Here is a 20,743-nt window from a genome sequence, read left to right as displayed (position 1 = left end):
CCATATGTTTGGAAATGGTTTCCAGGAGGATTTGTTGCATCACTTTCCCAGAGAGGCTAACCAACCTGTAGTTCCCTGGATCCTGCTTCCTGAAGACAGGAGTGACACTTATTCTCTTTCAGTCCTCAGAAACCTCCCTCATTTGCCATGACCTTTCAAAGATACTGAAATTGGCCTTACAGTGACAACAACCAGCTTCCTCTGCTCTTGTCGGATGTATCTTGTCTGGTGCCATTTGCGTCGATATTCTGTCACTTGGTTCCCCTCTATTGAGGGTAAGTATTCATTGTTCCAGCTTTCCCCACTGGTCTCGGAGGCCTAGGTTTCATGAGGACAGATCTTACTGGTGAAAACTGAAATGAGGAAGGTTTTGCCTTCCTCAGGCTCTGCCTCTTCCGTGTCCTTATTTGCAGAATCCCTGTCCCATTTGCCAGCAGACTCCCATTTTCCCTAGTGTTCTTTTTGCTGCTGTGATATACTTATAGAAGCCTTTTCTCATGCACAACAGCATTGCTCAGGTTGGTCTGCCCTCTGATCCTAAGCCTTAAAGTGTCAACTGGCTCATCCATCTGTCCCTAGGCAGAGCTGCGTGTCTTCTAGCTGCTGACTTGTATAAAAAGCAGTTTTTATCTTCCTGGTCTGTTGTTTCTGAACAGCCTGTACATATCCAGGTCTCTGATTCCAATAAGATTGTACATTTGAAGTAAATATAAAGCACACTGGGGCAGGAATCATATCCTGTCTCTTAAGCTGAAGATTTGGTGGTGGGATGGTTAAGGCTGAAAAACAAACAAAAAAACTAAAAACACTGGTTTTATTTTCATTATTTTTATTCTTAGATTGTAAGCTTTTAAGGCAAGAGCTATGTCTTGTCTTTCACTCTATATGTGCACACACATACATATAAATATATGCATATGTATAAAAATATATAAAAAATTACAGTGGGGTTTCTGTCCTGTAGTACTGCAGAGCTGTAGACAAATGAGAACTGCATAGTTGTTATAGCCTTCTGCTATGCTGTGTGGTGTTTGATGCCACAAGTTAAGAAAAATACTGACTGGCACAGGACGATGTTCATTCTTTTTCTTTCTCTGCACTTTCTGGATATGCTAGCTGTTAGTATTTTGAGACAGTACATAGATTAAGTACAACTAAAAACATGAGTAGTTTGTAAGTTTCTTGCAGTAGCAAAACTAGGATTTTTTTATATCATAGTGTTTGTACTTCACGAACAGAAAATGACAGAGTATCTAGCTATTAATTGTTTATAGTTAATATTTTCTTCCATAAACTAGTTATGCTTGATGTGTGAGAACATCTGAAAGGTAAATATTCACATTGTCCCGATAAGGTCCACATCTAAGCAAAATATGACTGAGAGACCTAAGCTTGAATCACAAGTCACTGGCAGAAGAAAGTTTGTGCGTGATAGCATAGCTATGCACCTAGATCTCTTTATTAAGATAAATGCTATGTGGAGACTGTAACGATCTGGCGTAAGAGGTAATAAATGTACCTTTCCAAATCAAGAAATGGGTTACGAATTGGTCTGCTGAACTTGGGGCAGCCACATAAACAAACTACTTATGTTGAATATAGTGACATTTGTCTGGTTTGAGGTAGGTTTCCATGAACTGTCCTGTCATTATATTTGTCTTTGGAAATCTCATGCAGTAAAATGTGAATACTAAAGCTTATTTAAATAGAACATTAGATGTGCAACTGTCTAGTGAGGGCCTGATTTGATGAGAGGATAAATGCCTCTTGGTTCCCATCAAACCGTTAAAAAGTTTAGTGCTTTAATGCCTCACAGAACATCAAGGGGGAACCTTAACACGTTGTTATCTTCTAGCCATATTTAACTGACAGCTGCTGAGGCTTTGGTGCTGATGGAAGTCAGTGCCTCCATGAGACCTTTCCACTTTCTATATGCTCTTTTTTTGTGTGTAGAAGAGTATCAATGTCGATAATAGTATTCAGCTTCACTAGCCTTAGTGATGATGAAAACCAATATGTAAATATGGCTCGTTTGGCTTTTATTGGTATATTGTGCAGATCTCCTCAGCACAGGGTTAAACCTCAGTGCTTTTTAAATGGCCGGCTCATACCTTCTTGTACAGCTCCCATTTTTGCAATTATGAAAACTGCACTGGAGGTAACAATACTGGAAAGACTGTCAGGAGCAAATAGCAGGGTGTAAGAGAGCACAGGTAGTGCTGGTTTCTACATTTTTTTTCTACTGTGTTGAAATACTTAGAGATGTATCTGATGTGTCAGAAGGGCCATAACTCATTGACGTGACTTACGAGGTCTGGTCATAGAAAGTGTCGGAAAGAAAGCACTCCTATGTGGTGCTAAGCAACTTTTACGGCATTGCAGCCAAATTCTACCTGAGAGCCATACCACAAAGGTCAGCCCATCAATATGGGAATGGCTATAGTTCTTCTCTTGTAGCTGTCTCCATACGACAGAATTTCAGAAATGCAGTCAGGAAATTTTGAGCTCCCTCAAATAGATATATACTTGCAGACTGTATCTCAAAGAAAAGGGATGTGCTATGACATTGTCTCAAATCACCTTTGGATAGCATAAGGAATATCAGACTACAAAAGAGTGGAATTTATGCCTTCTCCAATTTTTCAGCCTGCTGACTGCTTGCTTTCTGCAGATTCTGTCTCCCACTTCCGTATGACTGTTTTATCTGCTTCTCCCATGTGTCCTACCCTGCTCCTTTGCACACTCCATTAGATCATTATCTCTGTGTTGCTGTCTTGTGTGTGAGGTCTTTAAAACCTCCGCATACATCTGTATATACAATGCAAACATGAGAGTCTGTCGTCTAAAGACCTAAGCCATATCTGTGTTGTATTGGTGTGCAGTAAATATGAATTTATGGTCACCTGTGATCTGCATGCTAACTGTGGGAAGGCTGCAGCTTATGCAGCACTTACCACATGCTGAAGTAGTGAAACAGTAGCTAAGCATGGAGGATGTCTTGTGTGAGAGTGTATGTCTGGCCTGGACTGAACCATAATGTGCTACTCTAATAAACTACTGATTCCTACTTTCAACTCTACTTAAAAATGTACTTCTGTCAGGCTACAGAGTGAGCTGCTGTGTTATTTTTCTGCCCTGTTTCTGTATACATGTCTTTCAGTATCGAAGTAGCTAAAAAATTTGAATTATGGGGGAAAAAAATCAAGCTGCCTCTAATTTTTTCTGAAATATATAGGGTGAGATGTATGTTGGAATAAAAATGTGAAATAAGACTATGCAGGCCTTTAAGATTTACATCTTGTCTTAACTCAGAAAAAGAATGGTTTGCTGTCGCCCCTACCCTCCCTCTTGTGACAGACAGTACAGGATGTGTTGCTGRATAGACGGAGCATGTTGGGGGTGTTTTGTTTTGTTTTTTTTTTAATGAATTGACTAAAAAGACTGCAAGGTTCTTGTTGAAAAAATGATGCATACTTGAATCATTTTGGTTTTGATTTCTTCATTTTATTAAAATGGGAGCAGGATGTTTACATTCATTAATAAGGAAGAGTGATAACTCTGTGTTTGTCAGTGGTAAGAAGGAGGCTTCTGAACACTAGCTGCTTGTTCCTGTCATACCGCGAGCATTAATGGGCACCAGCTGGGCCGTAGCTATAACAGCTTCACCRCTTCAGCCTTGCACAGCAAGAGCTGCTGTGGCAATGCTGCAGAAGGGCCTCCCGTGCAGATTTAGGAAGTACACACTTCAGTTGTTGTTCCCTGGGCAACAGAATAACTGCAGCCAGCTGGCTTTGCACCACCTGAGCTGATCAAAGAGCAAACCCTGTCAGGCGCTGGATGCTTCAGCTCCTCCAGCTTTGGTGTGCGTATCTGCAGGGAAGGATGTAGGAAGCATTGTCCTTTGGGTTTCAAGGTTAAACATAGGGAAAAGAAGTAGAATGACAGCAAAAAGTGGAGGGGAAAATGTCATTCTTGCAGATGCTGTGTATAGTTAGTAATTATAGAAAATTAATCTTAAAAACATTGAATTACTATGCATATATAAAAACGTGAAAGAAAAGAGAACAGGAGACTAGCAATAACTGGTTTTAATGTATTATGGGAGAAAGAAAACAATTAAGGGTGACCTATTATATGAATTTAGTTAAGACCATAAAAAATGATTGACCATCAAGATTAAAATGTTGTGTAAAATGATATAATTAGGGAGGACTATAACTGGTCTGCTTTGAGTGACTGATATAAGGACGTGACAAGTCAGGACTGCAGTTATGTCGGAGCATGCTTCGGTGGCATGGTAGGTTTTATGCTGCAAGTGCTGCCAGAAGAATAAAAGGTAGATGACTAAACAGCTGTAAGCTGTAATGTTGGCTGATGTATCCCTGTATAATTGGGATCTAAATCTTCTTGAATCTGGATTTTGAGGGGGGAGAAAGGGAGGGGTAATACTTCTTGTATGTCCATTTAAGCTTATTTTTRTATTTTTTCCTTTATATTATAGCAGCATCTATTGACATTACTTTCCTTAAGAGTTTTAGTATTTTTTTTAAACTTAAAATTCTGTTTTAAAATTTGTCATCAAATAGTAAAGTTTTATATTGTTTTTAGTCAACCCTTTTAAAATATATTTCTCCCTTACCTTTTCTAATGTGTCCACTGMCTGTGAAAGATGCTAGCAGATTCAGTTTTGGGGAAATAACTGTAGTACGAGAATTGGTGGTGGGCAGAGTATATAAAAGGGTAGTACTTACTGGCTTATATTAAGTTCGGAGTGTCTCGGTCCACACTTGAAAGGGAAAGGTAAATGGAACTGGTGAGTTCCTATGTGTACTTAAACGTCTTCTCTGCTAGAACTGCAGAGTATCGATGAGYATCTGTACTTCTGATGAGAATTTCTTTTTATGTTCCATATATTTGTTCTGATTTTCTGACTCATCTTTGTTTTAGTAATACTTGACTAGTGGAAGCATCTCCAAAGAAGTTTCAGATGTGTTTTACTCTTTAGTTAAAACTCAGATCATCAAGGTTTTAACTGAAATATCTTTTCCTCTAGTTTCCTTATGAAATATATTCAAGGAGGGAGAGTTTCAATAAAGGGATTTATGTGAGAAAACAGTAAAAATATTGAATTGTTTTTGATGGTAAAGACACTTACAGCTCCAACACAAACAGTACAGTTTTTGTTCTCAATAACATAAAAAAAGAAGTCTAAGCAAGTGTGTTTGCTGTATACAGTGACAAACTGGACTGTGTCCCCTTCCAATATATCTATTCTGATTTATTGCCTCAGTCATCCAGATATCAAATGGTTTCTTAGTATGTTTCATGGAATTACATTTTCTGTCTTTTTTAAAGCTGTTATTTGTAAAAGAGAATAAACTATGTTTTTTCAGGAAGTCTCTACAGATGGATTTTTATAATGACACCTGATGTTTACTTGAATTTCTTGCAGTTTTCCATGCTGTGGTGTTTTCTAAGGGAATCTTTATAACAACTCTGGCTGTTAGAATTCATAGGTTCTAGCATCTAAATATGGAGACCTGGCAGAACTCACTTCATCTTTCAGTTTGTGAGTTTTTAATTGTAGGAATTGCTGAAGCAAAATCAAAAGCTRTCTGTGGTGCCTAGACAATCTCTTCTAGCTTAAAAGTCTGAAAAATCATTAAAAAAAAAATAAAAAGAGGAGGAACTTTTCACAAGTACAGGAGTGACTTTCTTAGTGTCCTGAGCGAATGTGTTGCATCTGGAATCAGCAGTCTGTGTTCTTATATTCATATTTTTCTTCTGCTTCTAGCCCCAAAATAATTGTGTAGTTGTTAAGAAATGTCTACTGGCTACTGTATTGCAGCCAGCAATGATACAGTGTTGTATATGATGTCATTCTATAAAGCAGTAAGAGGTAGCTGTAGTTAAGGTTACATATATATTTCTTGTCAAACTCTAATTAATAACTTTCTGATATGTTTACCTTTCAGGCAGAAATTTTTTCAGGTTTATTTCTTTCTCAGAAGTTATTACCTTAAGTTGCAGCAACTGTAAGGGGAACAGTGTTTGGGAGAAGATAAACAGGATATTTCACCTGTTTAAAACTTATATTTTGTGTGCGTGTTGGAACAGCTGGTTGTGGAAAGCTGAAAATTGTCATAGAAATAACCCTTGTTGAGAAGTTCTTCTGAGTGCTCCAAGTGAAAATTGGTATTGATTTGACCAAGTTGTGACCTTTTGCAAATTGCACACTCTGCATGCACTGTGTTTTCTCACTTGCTCTACTTGTAAAGTAGGCAACTAAAGAAGGCCTGTGCTGTATAGCCATGGATATCTCACTTAGGCTTTGAATGAGCTCACTGAAGATTGTTCCCTGCAGTTGGTTACTGCACTCTGAGCTGCTAGCGTAACTGAACATTTAGTCACTTCCTAACTCATTTTTGTCCAAACGTGGGATTTTGTCCTTTTTTTTTTGCTTTGTTTGTTTTTAGTTTCAGTCGTTTCAACGAAACTAGGTAGAAGAAACTCTATGCAGAATTATTCTGGCAAATCAAAATTAGAGGAAAAATCAGAAGAGACGGTAATCTCTGCCTAGGAGGTAGTATTGATAAGATTGGGATTACCTAGTGGGTTGCTGCAGTTGGAATGATATGTCTAACTCCAGCTTTAAGTATGCCTAGTGAAAGTTATACTGAAGATGCACAATAAATTAGATAAGGGCTTTTTTTTTTGTTGAATGAAGAGGATTAAACATGACAAAGATTTAACTTGTTGTCTCATTTCCATGTCGTTGTCTCATTTCCAGGATCATTTTTGTGAACAATGCTTTACAGATACAGTGAGATTGTCTTCTGCAAATCTTTCTCAGTTATACTTCATAAAAGTGTAACTTTTAGGTCCACAGGGTACGTTCACACTCTGCTTAGTTAAACTGCCTAATGTTTTTCTTAATAAGCTCAATTACAACAGCACAACAGAAAAAGTCATAAACCAGCTTAGCCYTATCTATTCTTGCTTGCATTGGTTCTGTGACATAAAGAAAAATTCTGGTCTAAATATGAAGTTAYGTTGGAAAAAGCAGTTTCTGACAATTTAAAAAGCTTTAAAGAAGACCTAGAAGTGTGAAGTGCAGGTGTTTTGCTTTCCTATATTCTTTGTTATACGGAATAACTGGCATTGTCATTTAAATATTGCATTCCTATTTGGTTTCTTTATCTTTTAGGGGAAAGTGGTGCTGACAGGTACACGTTTATAAAAATGTGCTTAATTTTGCCTTGTGTCTGAGAAATCGTACAGGAGGTGATACTTGAAAACATTGTCTTTACTGCATATATGCAGTAAGGTGAAATGGAGATTTATTAAAAGAAGGGAAAAACTAGGGTTTGTATTTGTGTGAAGATTTGAAGATTTTCTGGGCAAGCAATGTCACTAGAGGCTATAATGAAACTGTGTAGTAATACTGGGTGTGTACGTTTTCTTATCATGTAAGAAATAGGGACTGTATGGGTAATTCCACAAATACTGTGTACTCCTAGTGATTTTTGTCACAGAGCCATGAGAAGCTTGTTCTGGGACCTGGATTTCTATGTAATGAAAGTTATTTTTTTGTCTATGAGTTCCAGTAGGTTTGTTGCTACTGGTTATTTGTACTGGTATAAAAGAATCATGACCCATCAAAGAATGGAGTGACACTTTCGCTCAGTCCTAGAATTTGCCTTTTCTATTATCAGAGAGCAAAAAATATCTTCTTAAGAAAATTAAGCCTTGGATTAGATCAGGCATTATCTAAAATTTCTTCCATAGGAAGCTGTAGCAATTCCATATTAATTCTCAGATGTGTGAAACTAAAAAAAATGTCAGAACCATAGATAAGTATGTTTAAAAAAAAAAAAAAAAAAAAAACAGCAAGGAGAAATTAATAGTGCTCTGAATTAAGTCTCTGCACTATAGCCACCTATGTGACTGCAGAGTTCCTCCAAAGTTTGAAATAGAATCTGAAGATTGGTAATGTGCATACCGTTGCTGATGATAGTTGATCATTTAACAGCTGGAAAATGGCTTGTAATCTTCCATGAGCATCTTCAAATCCAGTTAAAAGCAGAATGATGTTTACGATGACAGTGCTGAGTTTTGGGGCATGCTGCCTGTCTGTGTTGGAGGAAGTATTGCCCTMGCTGATGCACAGGAGCTTTTGTCCTCCCCTGCCAATCCCAAATGAAATGGAGATGTAATGTCATAGAATCTTGCATATGAAACTCTAAGCCAATGGCTACTTCCAATCTTTTTTACTATTATTCAGTATTTACAGGAACTTCTATGTTATAAAATGATGTGGAGGTAATATGATTTTTAATTCAAGAAGAAACTTTGTAAATACTGAAATGTAAGGAATGTAGTTGTTAGGGGCAAGTTAAAGTTTTTGTATTTATAGAGAAAAGAAGTGATAATTACCTCACTAAGTCATTTTTAATGTTGATTAAAAATAGGTATTTTTATTTCTATATTTGTAAACAAAGACAAGAAAAGCTAAGTAGCTGAACTACTTCAACCACTGTGACAGGGAATGAATAACTTCAGAGCTATTAGGATCTCTAGTAAGTTTGATAGGTAGCCCTCATTTTAAAATTGTATTTTGAAGATATGCACTAATATAGAAAGCTTAGAGCAATTCTTTAAGATAAAAATTGAATAGTAAAAAAGGAAAAAAAAATGCTGCCTAAAGTAAGTACTACAAAGTAACAACCATTAATACAGAAATCTACCGTGGTCAAATTACATTTCAAAAGATAAGCTTCTCTTGCATTTTGAAAGAGCAAATGACATCTGATACACATCATATCATCAGAGCAACTAAACAGCTTTTCAGAGAGAACACTGTGCTAGGCTCCAAGGAAAGGCATAGCTAGGATTGCAAGATGTGGAGGTCTGATAAATTTGTTTTCACTACTCAAGCAAATCTACTGTGCGTGGAATATCAAGGTTCATTTCCAGCTTGCTCATTAACAATGTCTGTAGTTATAACTTGAAATCTAATATAAAATCTTTGTAGAGTTGCTGCACACATTAGAAATTTAAGCATGTTTATTTCGTTGGTGGCTGCTGAGAAGTTTTCAAAGCACTAGAGTTGCACAAGAGCCTGGTTACATCAACTTCCAAGGGGATTTCAATTTTTTTTTCCCTCCTCCAGTCTCCCTCAGTCTTGAGATTACTGCTTGTTTTTACTTGCTTGGTTGTTTTAGGGTTTGTAATCTGGAAATCCARTTGTACAAGAAATTATGATTTTATTTATTTATTTACTTTTAAATTCTTCATAGGAACAAACCATCACAGTTTCAAAATATTCCAATGTGACATTGGCTTTAAGAAATTAAAACAATTTTGCAAGAACTTGTGATACTGGATATGCATGGTGCAGACCTTTCAGGGATTATTATCTGCCAAACATTTCTTGAGATTGAGTATAAAGAACACTCTTTAATAYTAAACTTTCCATGCAAAATATTTGATAAATCTTGTCTTTTCCAACTGTATTGCAATTTCGCTTAGGTTATTTATTACTTGTGTAATGTACAGTGCATACTGTGGGCTTATTTGCCTCTGCTTAACAAAAGTAGCCATCTGCTATTGCTTCTTCTCCTTCCTTGCAGTGGCACATTGATCAGAGTGAGGGAATTGCCTCAAATAACTTGAAAATTGCTGATTAGTTAGCCTGCACTACAATTAGTAAAAGCTCAATTAAATGTTAATAAATAAGGGATTATCCATCATCTTTACATCTTTAGATGTATAATCTCATGATACGGTACACAACTTCCAGACTATTGTGTATATGTATAATATTTCACACTTAGTACATTCTCTCAGATCCACAATGCTCATGTATTCTGAACTCTGTACCTTAAATTAAAAGTCCTTCTCTATCTCTTTTCTGTTGGTAGAAATGATCATTTTCTCTGACTTAACCTATTTTTTCGTATGACTACTTTTTAAGTGTGTCTGAATTCTTAGATTTTGTTTTTATTTACTCTGTATCAATGGCTTTTTGTTTTATTTTCTGTTGTTTAGGGACCTGTTCTGCATATATAATGTCCAGATTGATCTCCTTTGTAATAGGGACATTTTTCTATGTTAGTAACATTTCAACCTAAGAAGGCATTTTTCTGATTTACTTCCCTTCCTTTTGAAAACACTTTCATTACAATTATTCCTGTTTTACTTTCACTGCTAGAGTCAGTCACGTCTGCTCATGGCTCTTTGATCAGGCACTGCAGAGTAAAATCAATGAAATGTATTTGAAGACAGAACTGTGAGAAAAAGGCCTATGAAATGACCTCACCCAAGAAAATGTCATTCATTGCTACTTATCCTTTGGATTTTTCACCTAGCCCATTTTGTTAGGTAGTCATTTCCCCCTGCTTCTCCTTAACATCGCTGTAGCTGGATGGTTGTTCCTGCTGTACTAGGTAATACTGACCTGTTACTCTGCTGGGAACCCTGGACCAGAAACTCTAGCTGTTTGAACATTTGCGTTGCTGCTCTAGTCTCTGCCCATTCTGCATTGTTGCAAATAGCTGTAYGGAATAAGGGACAATACTATATGGCCTAGACCATATAGTGGTGCTTTATTCCGCATTGTACAGTTGCATTGTCATCATATATGTTGTAGTATTTTGATATATTTGTATATGTATGTATCAGTTTGTCTTTTGGAAGCTGTTTTTATTCACTAGAATTACAAGAGGAGTGAATGTTTGTGGAAAACTAAGTTTTGTAATAAACAGTCCTGAGTAGCAAAGGTTACAACATAATGCTGTAGATTCAACTGAATATAGCCCTTAAAAGGAAAATGTTAAAACTATGTCTAAATATTACTGTTAAGGGCTCAAGCAATGTATCTAGTGRTATCTTGAGTTTTTCATTAACCTCAATATCGCGAATGAAACTTGAAAAACTTACTTTCAAAAGAGTTATGTTTTTATGAGAACTGAATTTTGCCTTTAAAACAGGGAGAAGTGGGTTAAATGTGTACTAATTACAAGTTCTGCATGAATTTGACTGCTAACTTGAGGTCTGTGTCTGTATCTGTTCTGCGTTCTTTGAATTTAGCTAAGTATAATATTTTTATATATTTTAAACAGCAGATGTGCATTGCTTATAGATTTGTGTAAATGTTGATGTACTGTATACAAAATATGTCTCCTATACAATGATCTGTTGACATTTTTCTCTGTTGCTTAGCTTCAGACAATAAAGTCGTGACATGTGCTGCTGTTTGGAGGATGCCGAAGGAATTGGAATCAGGCAGTCATGAATCCCCTGATGATTCATCAAGCAACACTCAAACCCTGGAGCTACTCTGTCACCTTGACAACACAGCCCATGGCAATATGGCCTGGTAGGATTCTGCATATTTTATACTCCTAGAAAAAAGCCTAAAGGATAGACCTGTGCTGTTAGTTTTGTGCAGATTTATACTGTAGAAGCCTTACTATCCACWTTAAAACTATTCTATCTTAAAGAAATAGTACATATTGGATTTTTAGTCCCAGATGTTTYGTAGATTAAAAACATTTATTATAGTCCTGCAAACACATATGGAGTAACAGCCTGTGTGCTGTTCTGATGTGCTTCTCCCCACCTGTCCTATCTATCCTTTGTTGCACAAATGTATAACACTTAGAATTTCAATCTTTATATAGAATATAAATTTGATGTTACTCTTTGGTCTACTTCTTCCTTTTTTTTTTCCCTTTTCTTTTTCTTTTTCTTTTTTTTTTTTTTTTGTCATTCGACTGATTTGGCATAAGTGCAAGTAATTTATTGTTTCTTAAGAATTCATTGTGTTACATGGGGTCTGTATAACTACTCTTTTCTCTTGTGTAAGAATAGACAAGGAGGGCTGAGATGCATCAAAGGGTATTACAGAGGTTCTTTTCCCTCTCTTTTCTGTTATTTAACAAGGTGAAATTTGTTTATCATATGTTTGCGAGTCCTTTTCTTTGTGGGTATGTGCATGATGTGTTCTTGCTGCTTCCTGAACTAGCACAAGGCAAAGAAATATTAATTCGTTTGGTTCAYCAACTGCAAAATTGTTTGAGATTTTGGGGGACCACCTGGCCACCTTCTGCTGGCAAGAAGAATTGAAAATGTAAGAGTGTGTTCTACAGTGGTCTCAGGAATGTGTCTGTCAGAAAGAATAAGGAGTAGAAAATGGTCCTGTAAGTTCTACGTTCCCTTTACCATATCAGAGAATTTACCATTACCAGAGAATTAAACAAAATAAGAAAACAAAGTTTTGGGTTTTTTTTTTTTTTTTTTTTTTTTTTTTTTTGTAAATGAAATGTGACATCTCTAGCTCATGAGAAGATATTTTGTTTACTGGCGTCTGTAGCACAAATAATCCACAGTATTCATGGATATCTAGGTTGCAGGCCATAAGTAATTGAGATTTGACTGTAATTGAAAGGAAGAAAGCAAAACTGCCTAAAGGGCTTCTGGTTGTGTGCTTAAGCAGCCACTATCTCTCTTAGTGCTTTATCTGCTCATACTTCCCCTGCATGTTTTCCCTGTTCTATCTTCTTTCTGTCTTTTCTGTCTTCTTTTCTTTAAGGTTGATCATCTTGTATTATTCCCCTGTTCTCTCAAGAAAGCCTTATAKTTAAAATACTGTATCAGAGACTTTCTATATATAGTATTGTGTACTAGGAAGAGAGATCTTTTTCCCCACTTGCTACATGCTAAGTTTTGTTCCTGAATGCTAGGTTTTATTTGATTGTTTACTGGCCATTAAGAAAAACTCATCGTACGTTTCTCTCTCTTAACCTCATCACTTTTATGGAATGCTAAGCTCGAATGTCTCTGGCATTTCTTATTAAAAATGAGCATGGACATATTTAATATCACTTGTCTTCTGTAAAGCAAGACCAAAAAGTATTTCTAATTCATTGTGACTGAAATTCTAAACTTTCCTTACTTGTGTCTGAACGCTGTGTTCCTCTCGCTCAACAATTTTAAAATAAATTTGACAAAATCTTTAAAGAAAATCTGATGCCCAAGCCATTACAGGCAGGTGAACATGAAAAGTGCTTTTAGTCAGCTCTGCTTCATCTGCATTTCATGAGTTRTTGTGCTTAAAAACTAAGCATTATTGTTCATTTTCAGTTACTGAAAATGTGTGCTGCTACTAAGCTTTGAATCTGCTACTCAACACAATTTTTACTCTAAAAACTCTTCTATATGGCCATAGAGATATTTCAGAAAATTAAGTAGATGCATAAATTAGGCAAACAAATAGGCCTGTTAATTGTTCTGATTGGTTGAAACCTAAGATTTTTTTTCATCCTCTCTCTGGCTCCTTATGTGAGCCAAAATGCAAAGATTTGCTCCTGGAAAATTCGGGGATTTCTGTGGGGTATTACAATTACGAGCATTTGCAAAAACGAGCTCTTTTTGTAACTTCATTTTATCAATAAAAATATATATTCACACAGTATACACTACATAATCACAGGGATATTATTCTATGTATTGTTTTAAAAGTTTCAGTAAAACTTGCAATTGGATATGATTCAAGAAGCTATCCAAGGCACAAGAGTGGCTAAGGAAACAGAACAATTAACGAGACTGTTACTTTGATTGCTRTTTTGAGTCCAGCTTGAAAGAATCCCCAAACTTGTTTCTGCTGAAAATGTGGATGACTCCTTTTGGAGTACCCTTAGATTTTAGGAGTAACCTGCTACCCTGCTTTTTCAATTTCCTGCAGATATTTTGACAGTAGACTTGACAGTCTCAGAGAGGGAGGATACTACTAACCATGAGAGAAGGTGTAAACTATAAGCTCTTGAACTGTGAACGCAGCAGATATTTTTTTTTTTTTTTTCCTTGTGTCAGGAGCATAAGTGCAAGGCAAGAGATTCTCCCCAAGCAGCTACTAGAAGCGGGCTTGTTTATATCTGCTTAACATCCTGCTTTTGGAGTGGATATGTTTGGAATGATAGGCAGAGCAGATGATTTCAGTTAGCCTCTCTGCTTACTGAAGTTGTATTTTCTTATTATATCTCACTTGATCAGTCTTAACTACAGACTACAAATATTATCAAATGTAAAAGAAATTGGAAGAAATTCTCTTAAAAATCTGCTGTTTTAAGGACTGCAGATGCTTATCACTAAAAACTTATATTAGCATGTTTTGAATTTGCAAAAGAAAAAGGTACTGTAAATAGGYTATTTCCACAGATAATCTGGAAAAGATGAGTAGTATGGTCTGTTTCTTGCATGTAKATTGTTAAATCCATACTACTTTTTGTTAAAGACTACTAAATCGCTTCCTGAGAGGATTTCTCATGAAGGACTTTATTGTATATCCACTGGTAAAAAGGGACACTTAGGTAAACTTATTTATCAGTTCATTGTGTTCTCCTTTAAAGTTAAAAAACAGTTCAAGAAGAAAAAATTAACACTATTAAGTGAAAATTATCTTAAGAAAAAGATAAATTGTCTTGATGGAAGAGTAAATGTTGGAGGTAAGTTTGCTCTGACTCTGTTCTAAGGGAAAATGTTTAGTCATATGAACTTTTTTTTTGGGGGGGGTGATYGTTATAGCAGGTAAGTAGATACTCTTATCTACTGATCTACTGTAAGGAGGATGAAAAATATCTTTTAGAAAGAGCAAGCAAACATACATCAGACTGCTTGGACATCAAAGACTATGATGTAATTTAAAGTCTTCTCTGTGTACTAGTATTGCTAATTGYGCTTTTGATTTAGAAGGGAGGTTCACTGCATTTGTCTTTGTGCAAAATTTTCAAGATTCAGAGTTGAGCTTGTAGTTCCAAAGGGCTCATATGACAGAACAGCTGCCTGCTTTGACATTGGAAGCGTATACAAGCAAGTAAATTTGCACGTTAAACCAATAAAGTAAAGAAGTAATTTTTATAAGTGATTATAACCTAATAACCTAACAGAATGTCAAGTAAAAAAAGATGGCTTCTGTTGTTCATTTAGTCTTAAAAGACCTGGCATTTTATTGCATACAAATCCCCTTTAAATGAGACTGAGTGAAGAAAATCTTCACTTTATTGCAACTGTCAGAAGCTATTGGAAGAATTTAGAAAAATCCTTACGATCTCATTTGAAGTTTGTAGACAAGTCCAACAAGCCATTAGTCACAAATTTAATGAAAATAAGGTATCCACAGCAGTCTTCCTCTTCTGCTCCTGTTTGATGGTTATTAGGGCAGTCATATTTCTGGCAAGTCGGAAGTGACAAAACAAGCTCTTGCCTGAGAGGGGCAGGGGCTGCGTTTGTTCTGTGACTTTACTTCATTCTAATTTCTGCTTTTCCTTTTAACTGAGAGGCATCAGAGCCACCAAAAGTTCAACTGAGAGTAGTTGATGACTTCTCAGAATACACTAACTGGTAAACCTCATGGAGGAAAATAGGATTCAAGCCAGTTGCAGCAAATTATTCTTTTATTAAGTCTTTAATTGTGTTATTCCTTTAACTTTGTAGTTTATTTGTTATAAAACAGTGTTGCATAGGGAAAGGCATTTAAGTTCCAGATTTATTTTGAAGAAGCAACTTGTGATGGTGCAGTTTTGCTTGGGCTGTGATTTCTTTCAATATTGATGTGAAAAAAAAATAGTAGTCTGTAGTCTAATGATTGCTGCCAGTAAGYGTGTTACATCACAGATCTTTAGTAGTATTGGTATTCTTAATTTACTAGTAGTTGTCAATGACAGTGTGAAGGTGCTGCATGTGTTGATTTAGTAATTACATTACTATAACAATTCTTGGTTAATTTATTAACTACTGTATCTTTCTCTGATTTCCTTCCAACAAATCTCTTCTTTCTTTGTAATTAAATTCCCTACTCATATTCAACTGCCCCTTGAATTTCTTTCATGACTATTCTCTCTGCCTCTGCTTTTTGTGCAGATTACTGACAAATGCTTTCTTTCTGTCTTTCCTTCTGTCTGATGCATGTGACCAAATGGTCATCTCTCATATTTGGCTTCCATAATACCATCTATCTCCTGATATATCTGCCAGTCCTCTTGGAGTTTTCTGTCAGTCCTCTTGGGGTTTTCTCCCATTTCAAGTTAAGACTCTTGCTCGTGAAAGACTTTCTTCCCTCCTCCTCATTGCCTCTTCATGTTGTTTGTGATTTTAGTTGTGTGCTTGTTTATGCTGCTCTGTGACAGAGACCATTTTTTGCTTGTATTCTTTGTCCCAAGGCACCATATAATCTAGAATATTGTCCTGTAGTAATGTAAACACATGGTATTAACTACCTGTCCCCCAAATTTGAGAGGAAGCTGTTTTGCTCTTCCTCCTTGCCAGATTGCAAGTAGGTTTTTTTTTGTTGTTGTTGAAAAATCTAAGCATAGGATGTCACCTACCACTTAAAGGCAGATAAAATTTAAGTTGGTAGGGATRTATGAGCACCCAGTCCAGATTCCAGGTTGGGTAGAGGTACACTAGTATTTCTGTTATTCTAAATAGTTCTATGATACTTAAAGAACTATAGTTATCTGGATATTATCTTGGTATCATCTTTCTCATTTTAAAAAAGATTCCTTCCGTTAACAGGTACCAGCTCATGTCAGTCCACTACCAGCTCTAAAAAAGAATGACTCTTTCTTGCCCTTTTTAAATATTTATATTTTTATTTTGACTTTCGTATTAGGTCTCCAAATAGCACAGTGACAAGTTTCATCTCTTCTTTCTGTGTGTGATTACACCATATGGAGCAACCTGATTAAAGTCTGCTTATTATAAAAACAAAAATTTACTATAACAGTCCTTTCAACTTGAATGGGAGTTTAATGTTTTCAAGATATCAATATATTAAACTTATTTTAGCTCCAATTTGATCATATTCCATGATGAACACCGTCATCTGATGAAAGTTAAGCACATCTGAGATTAATGCCCTGAAGACAGCTTAATAAGTACTTTCCAGAAGTAAGGAGTAAGGAGTAAGGTCTATGTTTTTCTTTATTTATTTCCTTTTGACCTTTAAAAAGGAAAATAATGTTGTCCCAAGGGTGGGGAAGTTGTCCCAAGGGGGGAAAAAAAAAAAAAAAAAAAGCGCAAGTCTCAAGGAAAAAACAAACAAACAAAACCTAAAAATGATGTTTTAAATAGCTCTAGTGCTTTCATATTGCATTCAGGTAACACTTTTGTTTGCTATAATGCCATTGGTAACATTAATTCTTCTATCATACCATTCTGCTAGGCTTCAGGATATATGTGTTAAAATTCTGCATTAGTTTTTTTTTWAAAAAAGAACATTTTAGTGATCTTTATTTATTGAAATAAAAGCTTGAAATAACATTTATTTTAGGAGGCTCACACTATTTGGAAAGTATATTAACTGTTATATATGTCATATAGAAGAGATGTGTAATTAATACGATTTACTGGCATATAATATTTTMTGCATTTGGAATAAAGAACCTGTGTCTTATTTTAACACTTTTTAGGTCCCTATACCATAAGTATAATTGTGTGTAGGGAGAGATTCTTTTGAGAGTGTAAGGAGTATCAGTTGCCTAGGGCATAAAATGATCTCAAGGTTTTTTAGTTTTTGATAGCTGACCAACTGATAATAATTGTCTGTGTCATAGGCCTTTCAGTTTCTTCATGTAATGSACAAAATTTCAGGGCTATCAGGAGATGCTTATTAGTGAAGCTGATTAATTGCAGACAGATTCAAAGAATTATCAGCACTCAAGAATAATTGTTCTACACCTGTTCTGTTCCACGTATTTCTATTCTCCATCAGCTGTCTCYTGTATTACAAAGATTAAGTGTATAGAGAATTTTCAGGAAAACTCTCTATATAATGTGTTTTGCCTTGAAATATAACTTATAGCCCCTTTCCAATACTGTCACTTGCCCCTTTGTATTTTGATCCTTTCTAAAGTGTTAAGAATGCAACTTTATTTTATGCTTTACTTCTCTCTCCCTTTCCCTACAATTCTTTAATATCTGGAATTCTTTACAGGATTTTGCTCTCTTGTCTCTTTGATTATCCTTTACTTTAAATAAATCCTTGTGTTCAACCATTTATTGTCTCTTCCTCACATTTTCAATCTCATTTTCCACTTTTGTCATCCTCTAAAACATGTCCACAATGAGCAAAGTAAGTTGTAACACTCTTTGTCTTTCATTCCTTCCTTTAAATATTTTATATGGCTAATATTGTGTTAGTTTGAAACTTAGAGCATATATGAGTTTGAAACTCATATATGTGAATGTTCTCACATATACTAGGGAATAATTGTAATACAGTAACTGGCTAGTGAAATAATAAAACATTATGTTATACACCCAACTAATTATATTAATTTTGACCACAATTTATTTGACTGCAGACCTATAAAGGAAAGGGAAACTTAGACTAAGTTCACATCCATGAAACAACATCCTTTTCTTGTTCTTGCTGCAGGTATTTCACCTACTCTAAGTGCTTGCTGCAGTGTCAGATTTCACTTTGGCTATCTGTGGAGCTTGATTTAAYGAGATGTATTCCGTTATCTTTTGACCACTTTTGAGAGGTTCAATTGATTTCATGTGCTTACAGTGAAATTCAGTTTTGTTGAACTTTTTGCTGAAGTTTGTTGCCTTTACCTTGAATTTGCAAATCATGATATAGAATGTAGTATAGAAATACTGCTACTCTACAAGTTAAAAATGATGAGAGTTTGCAGAATATTATTTCACTACTTCCTCCTAGTTAGAAAGTAGTATTTCACTTTAATTCTCACCTTGCTGTCTTCTTTCCTCATCTCTTACTTCAGAATTAGTTGTTTTTTTCACCTCACTGAAAGAAAACTGATATATTTTAAGTTTTATTTTCTTATTTATAATGCTACTTTAGCTATTCTCAGCCCCTAAAAATTAAGGATTGAATTTGTCACTACAGTGTTTTCTTTTTTCTTTTTTTTTAAAAAAAACAATATAAATAATTGTCAAGTGGTTTTATTTTCACAGTATTTATTGAAGAGATTAAAGGGTTGATGGGAAATATTAAAAAATGAAGTTGTAGCATAGTGGAAGAGGAAGCAATGCAGAAAAATTTAAACCAYATAAAACATTCATGAGAAACTACCTTTGAACAAGAGTCTGTGTTTTCTCAGTCTTGGACTCCAGTTTGTTCTCTGAAGGGCCAAAACTGTTGACAGTTGAGAGTATTTGTTTCTCAGAGTAGAATACATGTTTCTTAGCACTGTTTGCTAGGGTGATTATAGATTAAGTAATATTGCTGACATTTGGTTAAATGGTATTTAAACATTCAGACTTTTTGAGTGTGTTGTACAGGATTAAGAAGTTGATTCTTGTATGGTCTTGCTTATGTATGTTTATTTGGTAAAAAGTGTATAAGAAATTACGGAATGCCCTCCAGCCTCAAGCAGTGCATCTGGCCCAGCGTGCCCAGACAGCGGTGATGTTTAGTGAGAGTGCACAGTCCTGGCCGCCTCTTGCAGCCTGATCACCTCAGTTCCCCTAGCATCCACAGTCGTTGGGCTAGGGGTGTTGGAGTATGGCTGTGCGTTGTCCTTGTAATCTGTTTACCCTTCTTGGTTTTGTTGCTGTTCTTTTGAACAGAAGAAGGGTGGTATTCTGCAACTTTCAGTACAAATCCTAGGCAATCATTTTTGGGCACATTTTTCATATTGTATTTCAGAAATGTACTGAGATGCATATTCTGTTTTATCTTGCTCCTCTCTAACCATGCAGATGGTCTGTTTCTGACAGACAGCAGTAAAATAACAAGGACATRCTATATCCATGCTGCCATCTTCTGAAAAATCCTGTATAAATGATCTTCAAATCTTGTTCCAAAAGATAAATGTATATTTCCTCCAAAGCTAGTTGACGGGTATTGTTTTTGCATCCTCCAGCTGTCTAACAAATAAGCCTATTCCAGTCCTTAATCTTCCCATTAGTATGTAGAAAACACTACTAGCATTGCATGGCTTCCAGACGCCAGGCAGGACACTTACCTGGGAACTCCCCGGGTACTTTGCTGCAAGACATTCATACTACTAGAAAAGCAGTAGCGTCTATTAACAGGTTTAAGCTGTTAAGAAAGGTTTATTTGTGTAGTAGTATCTGCAAACCTCCAGGCAGATACACAGCTTTACTCTTAACRTGCTTTTTCTGCATCAGATAGTTTTCAACAGGTAAAATAAACTATGCTGCCAAAACCACTGAGATCTTACCCTGGTTGAACTGTGTTATCCTGTAGACCCTTTGGTATCACAGATATGTCACCAACACCCCCTCCCCCCAACATCTGTATTCCATTCTRCTGTCTCAGAAGAAGTATCTAATGTAGACTTGCTCTGAAATGCTAATTGATTCCGAATTTTTTTTAAATAGCAGTTGATTTTTCAGATATTTTAGTTGTTAATAAAAATAGGATAATTAAAATGTTAGCATAAATATATTCATCATGGTAACACTACAGAAACTTAAACTTCTGCAAGAACTGTTCTATATGTAATTACATATATCTAACATTTGAAGAATATGGGAAGGTATGGATGAAACAGTAAAATTGAAATGTTTTTGCATGTCTGCATTAAGTTAAAGTGTTATTTATGAGTCTTTCTGCCATTATATTTAAATATCATTGCATATGATCTACAATTAATTACTTTAAGAAAGTTAATAATTCCTCAATCTGTTGTGTTTGCTAGACTACTTCATTTTTCACAGAATGTCGGTAACGATATATAGTTGGTTT

At 35.6% G+C, this 20,743-nt stretch overlaps 1 protein-coding gene across 1 annotated transcript in view; it reads left to right on the top strand.

Moving 5' to 3' along the window:
* The window catches only part of EIPR1 (EARP complex and GARP complex interacting protein 1), an 85,089-nt gene that overhangs the window by 29,182 nt on the left and 35,164 nt on the right, over positions 1–20,743 (top strand). Inside the window, exon 4 of the mRNA XM_085322939.1 lies at positions 11,224–11,380. Within this exon, the coding sequence (XP_085179065.1) occupies positions 11,224–11,380 (157 nt within the window). The remainder of the gene's footprint in view (positions 1–11,223; positions 11,381–20,743) is intronic.

The sequence above is a fragment of the Rhea americana genome, unplaced genomic scaffold (genome assembly GCF_003343005.1).
Source record: "Rhea americana isolate MKP2758 unplaced genomic scaffold, rheAme1 scaffold_80, whole genome shotgun sequence".
Classification (NCBI taxonomy): Eukaryota; Metazoa; Chordata; class Aves; order Rheiformes; family Rheidae; genus Rhea; species Rhea americana.
Note: the sequence above shows the minus strand (reverse complement) of the source record. Positions and strands in the feature narration are given on the sequence as shown.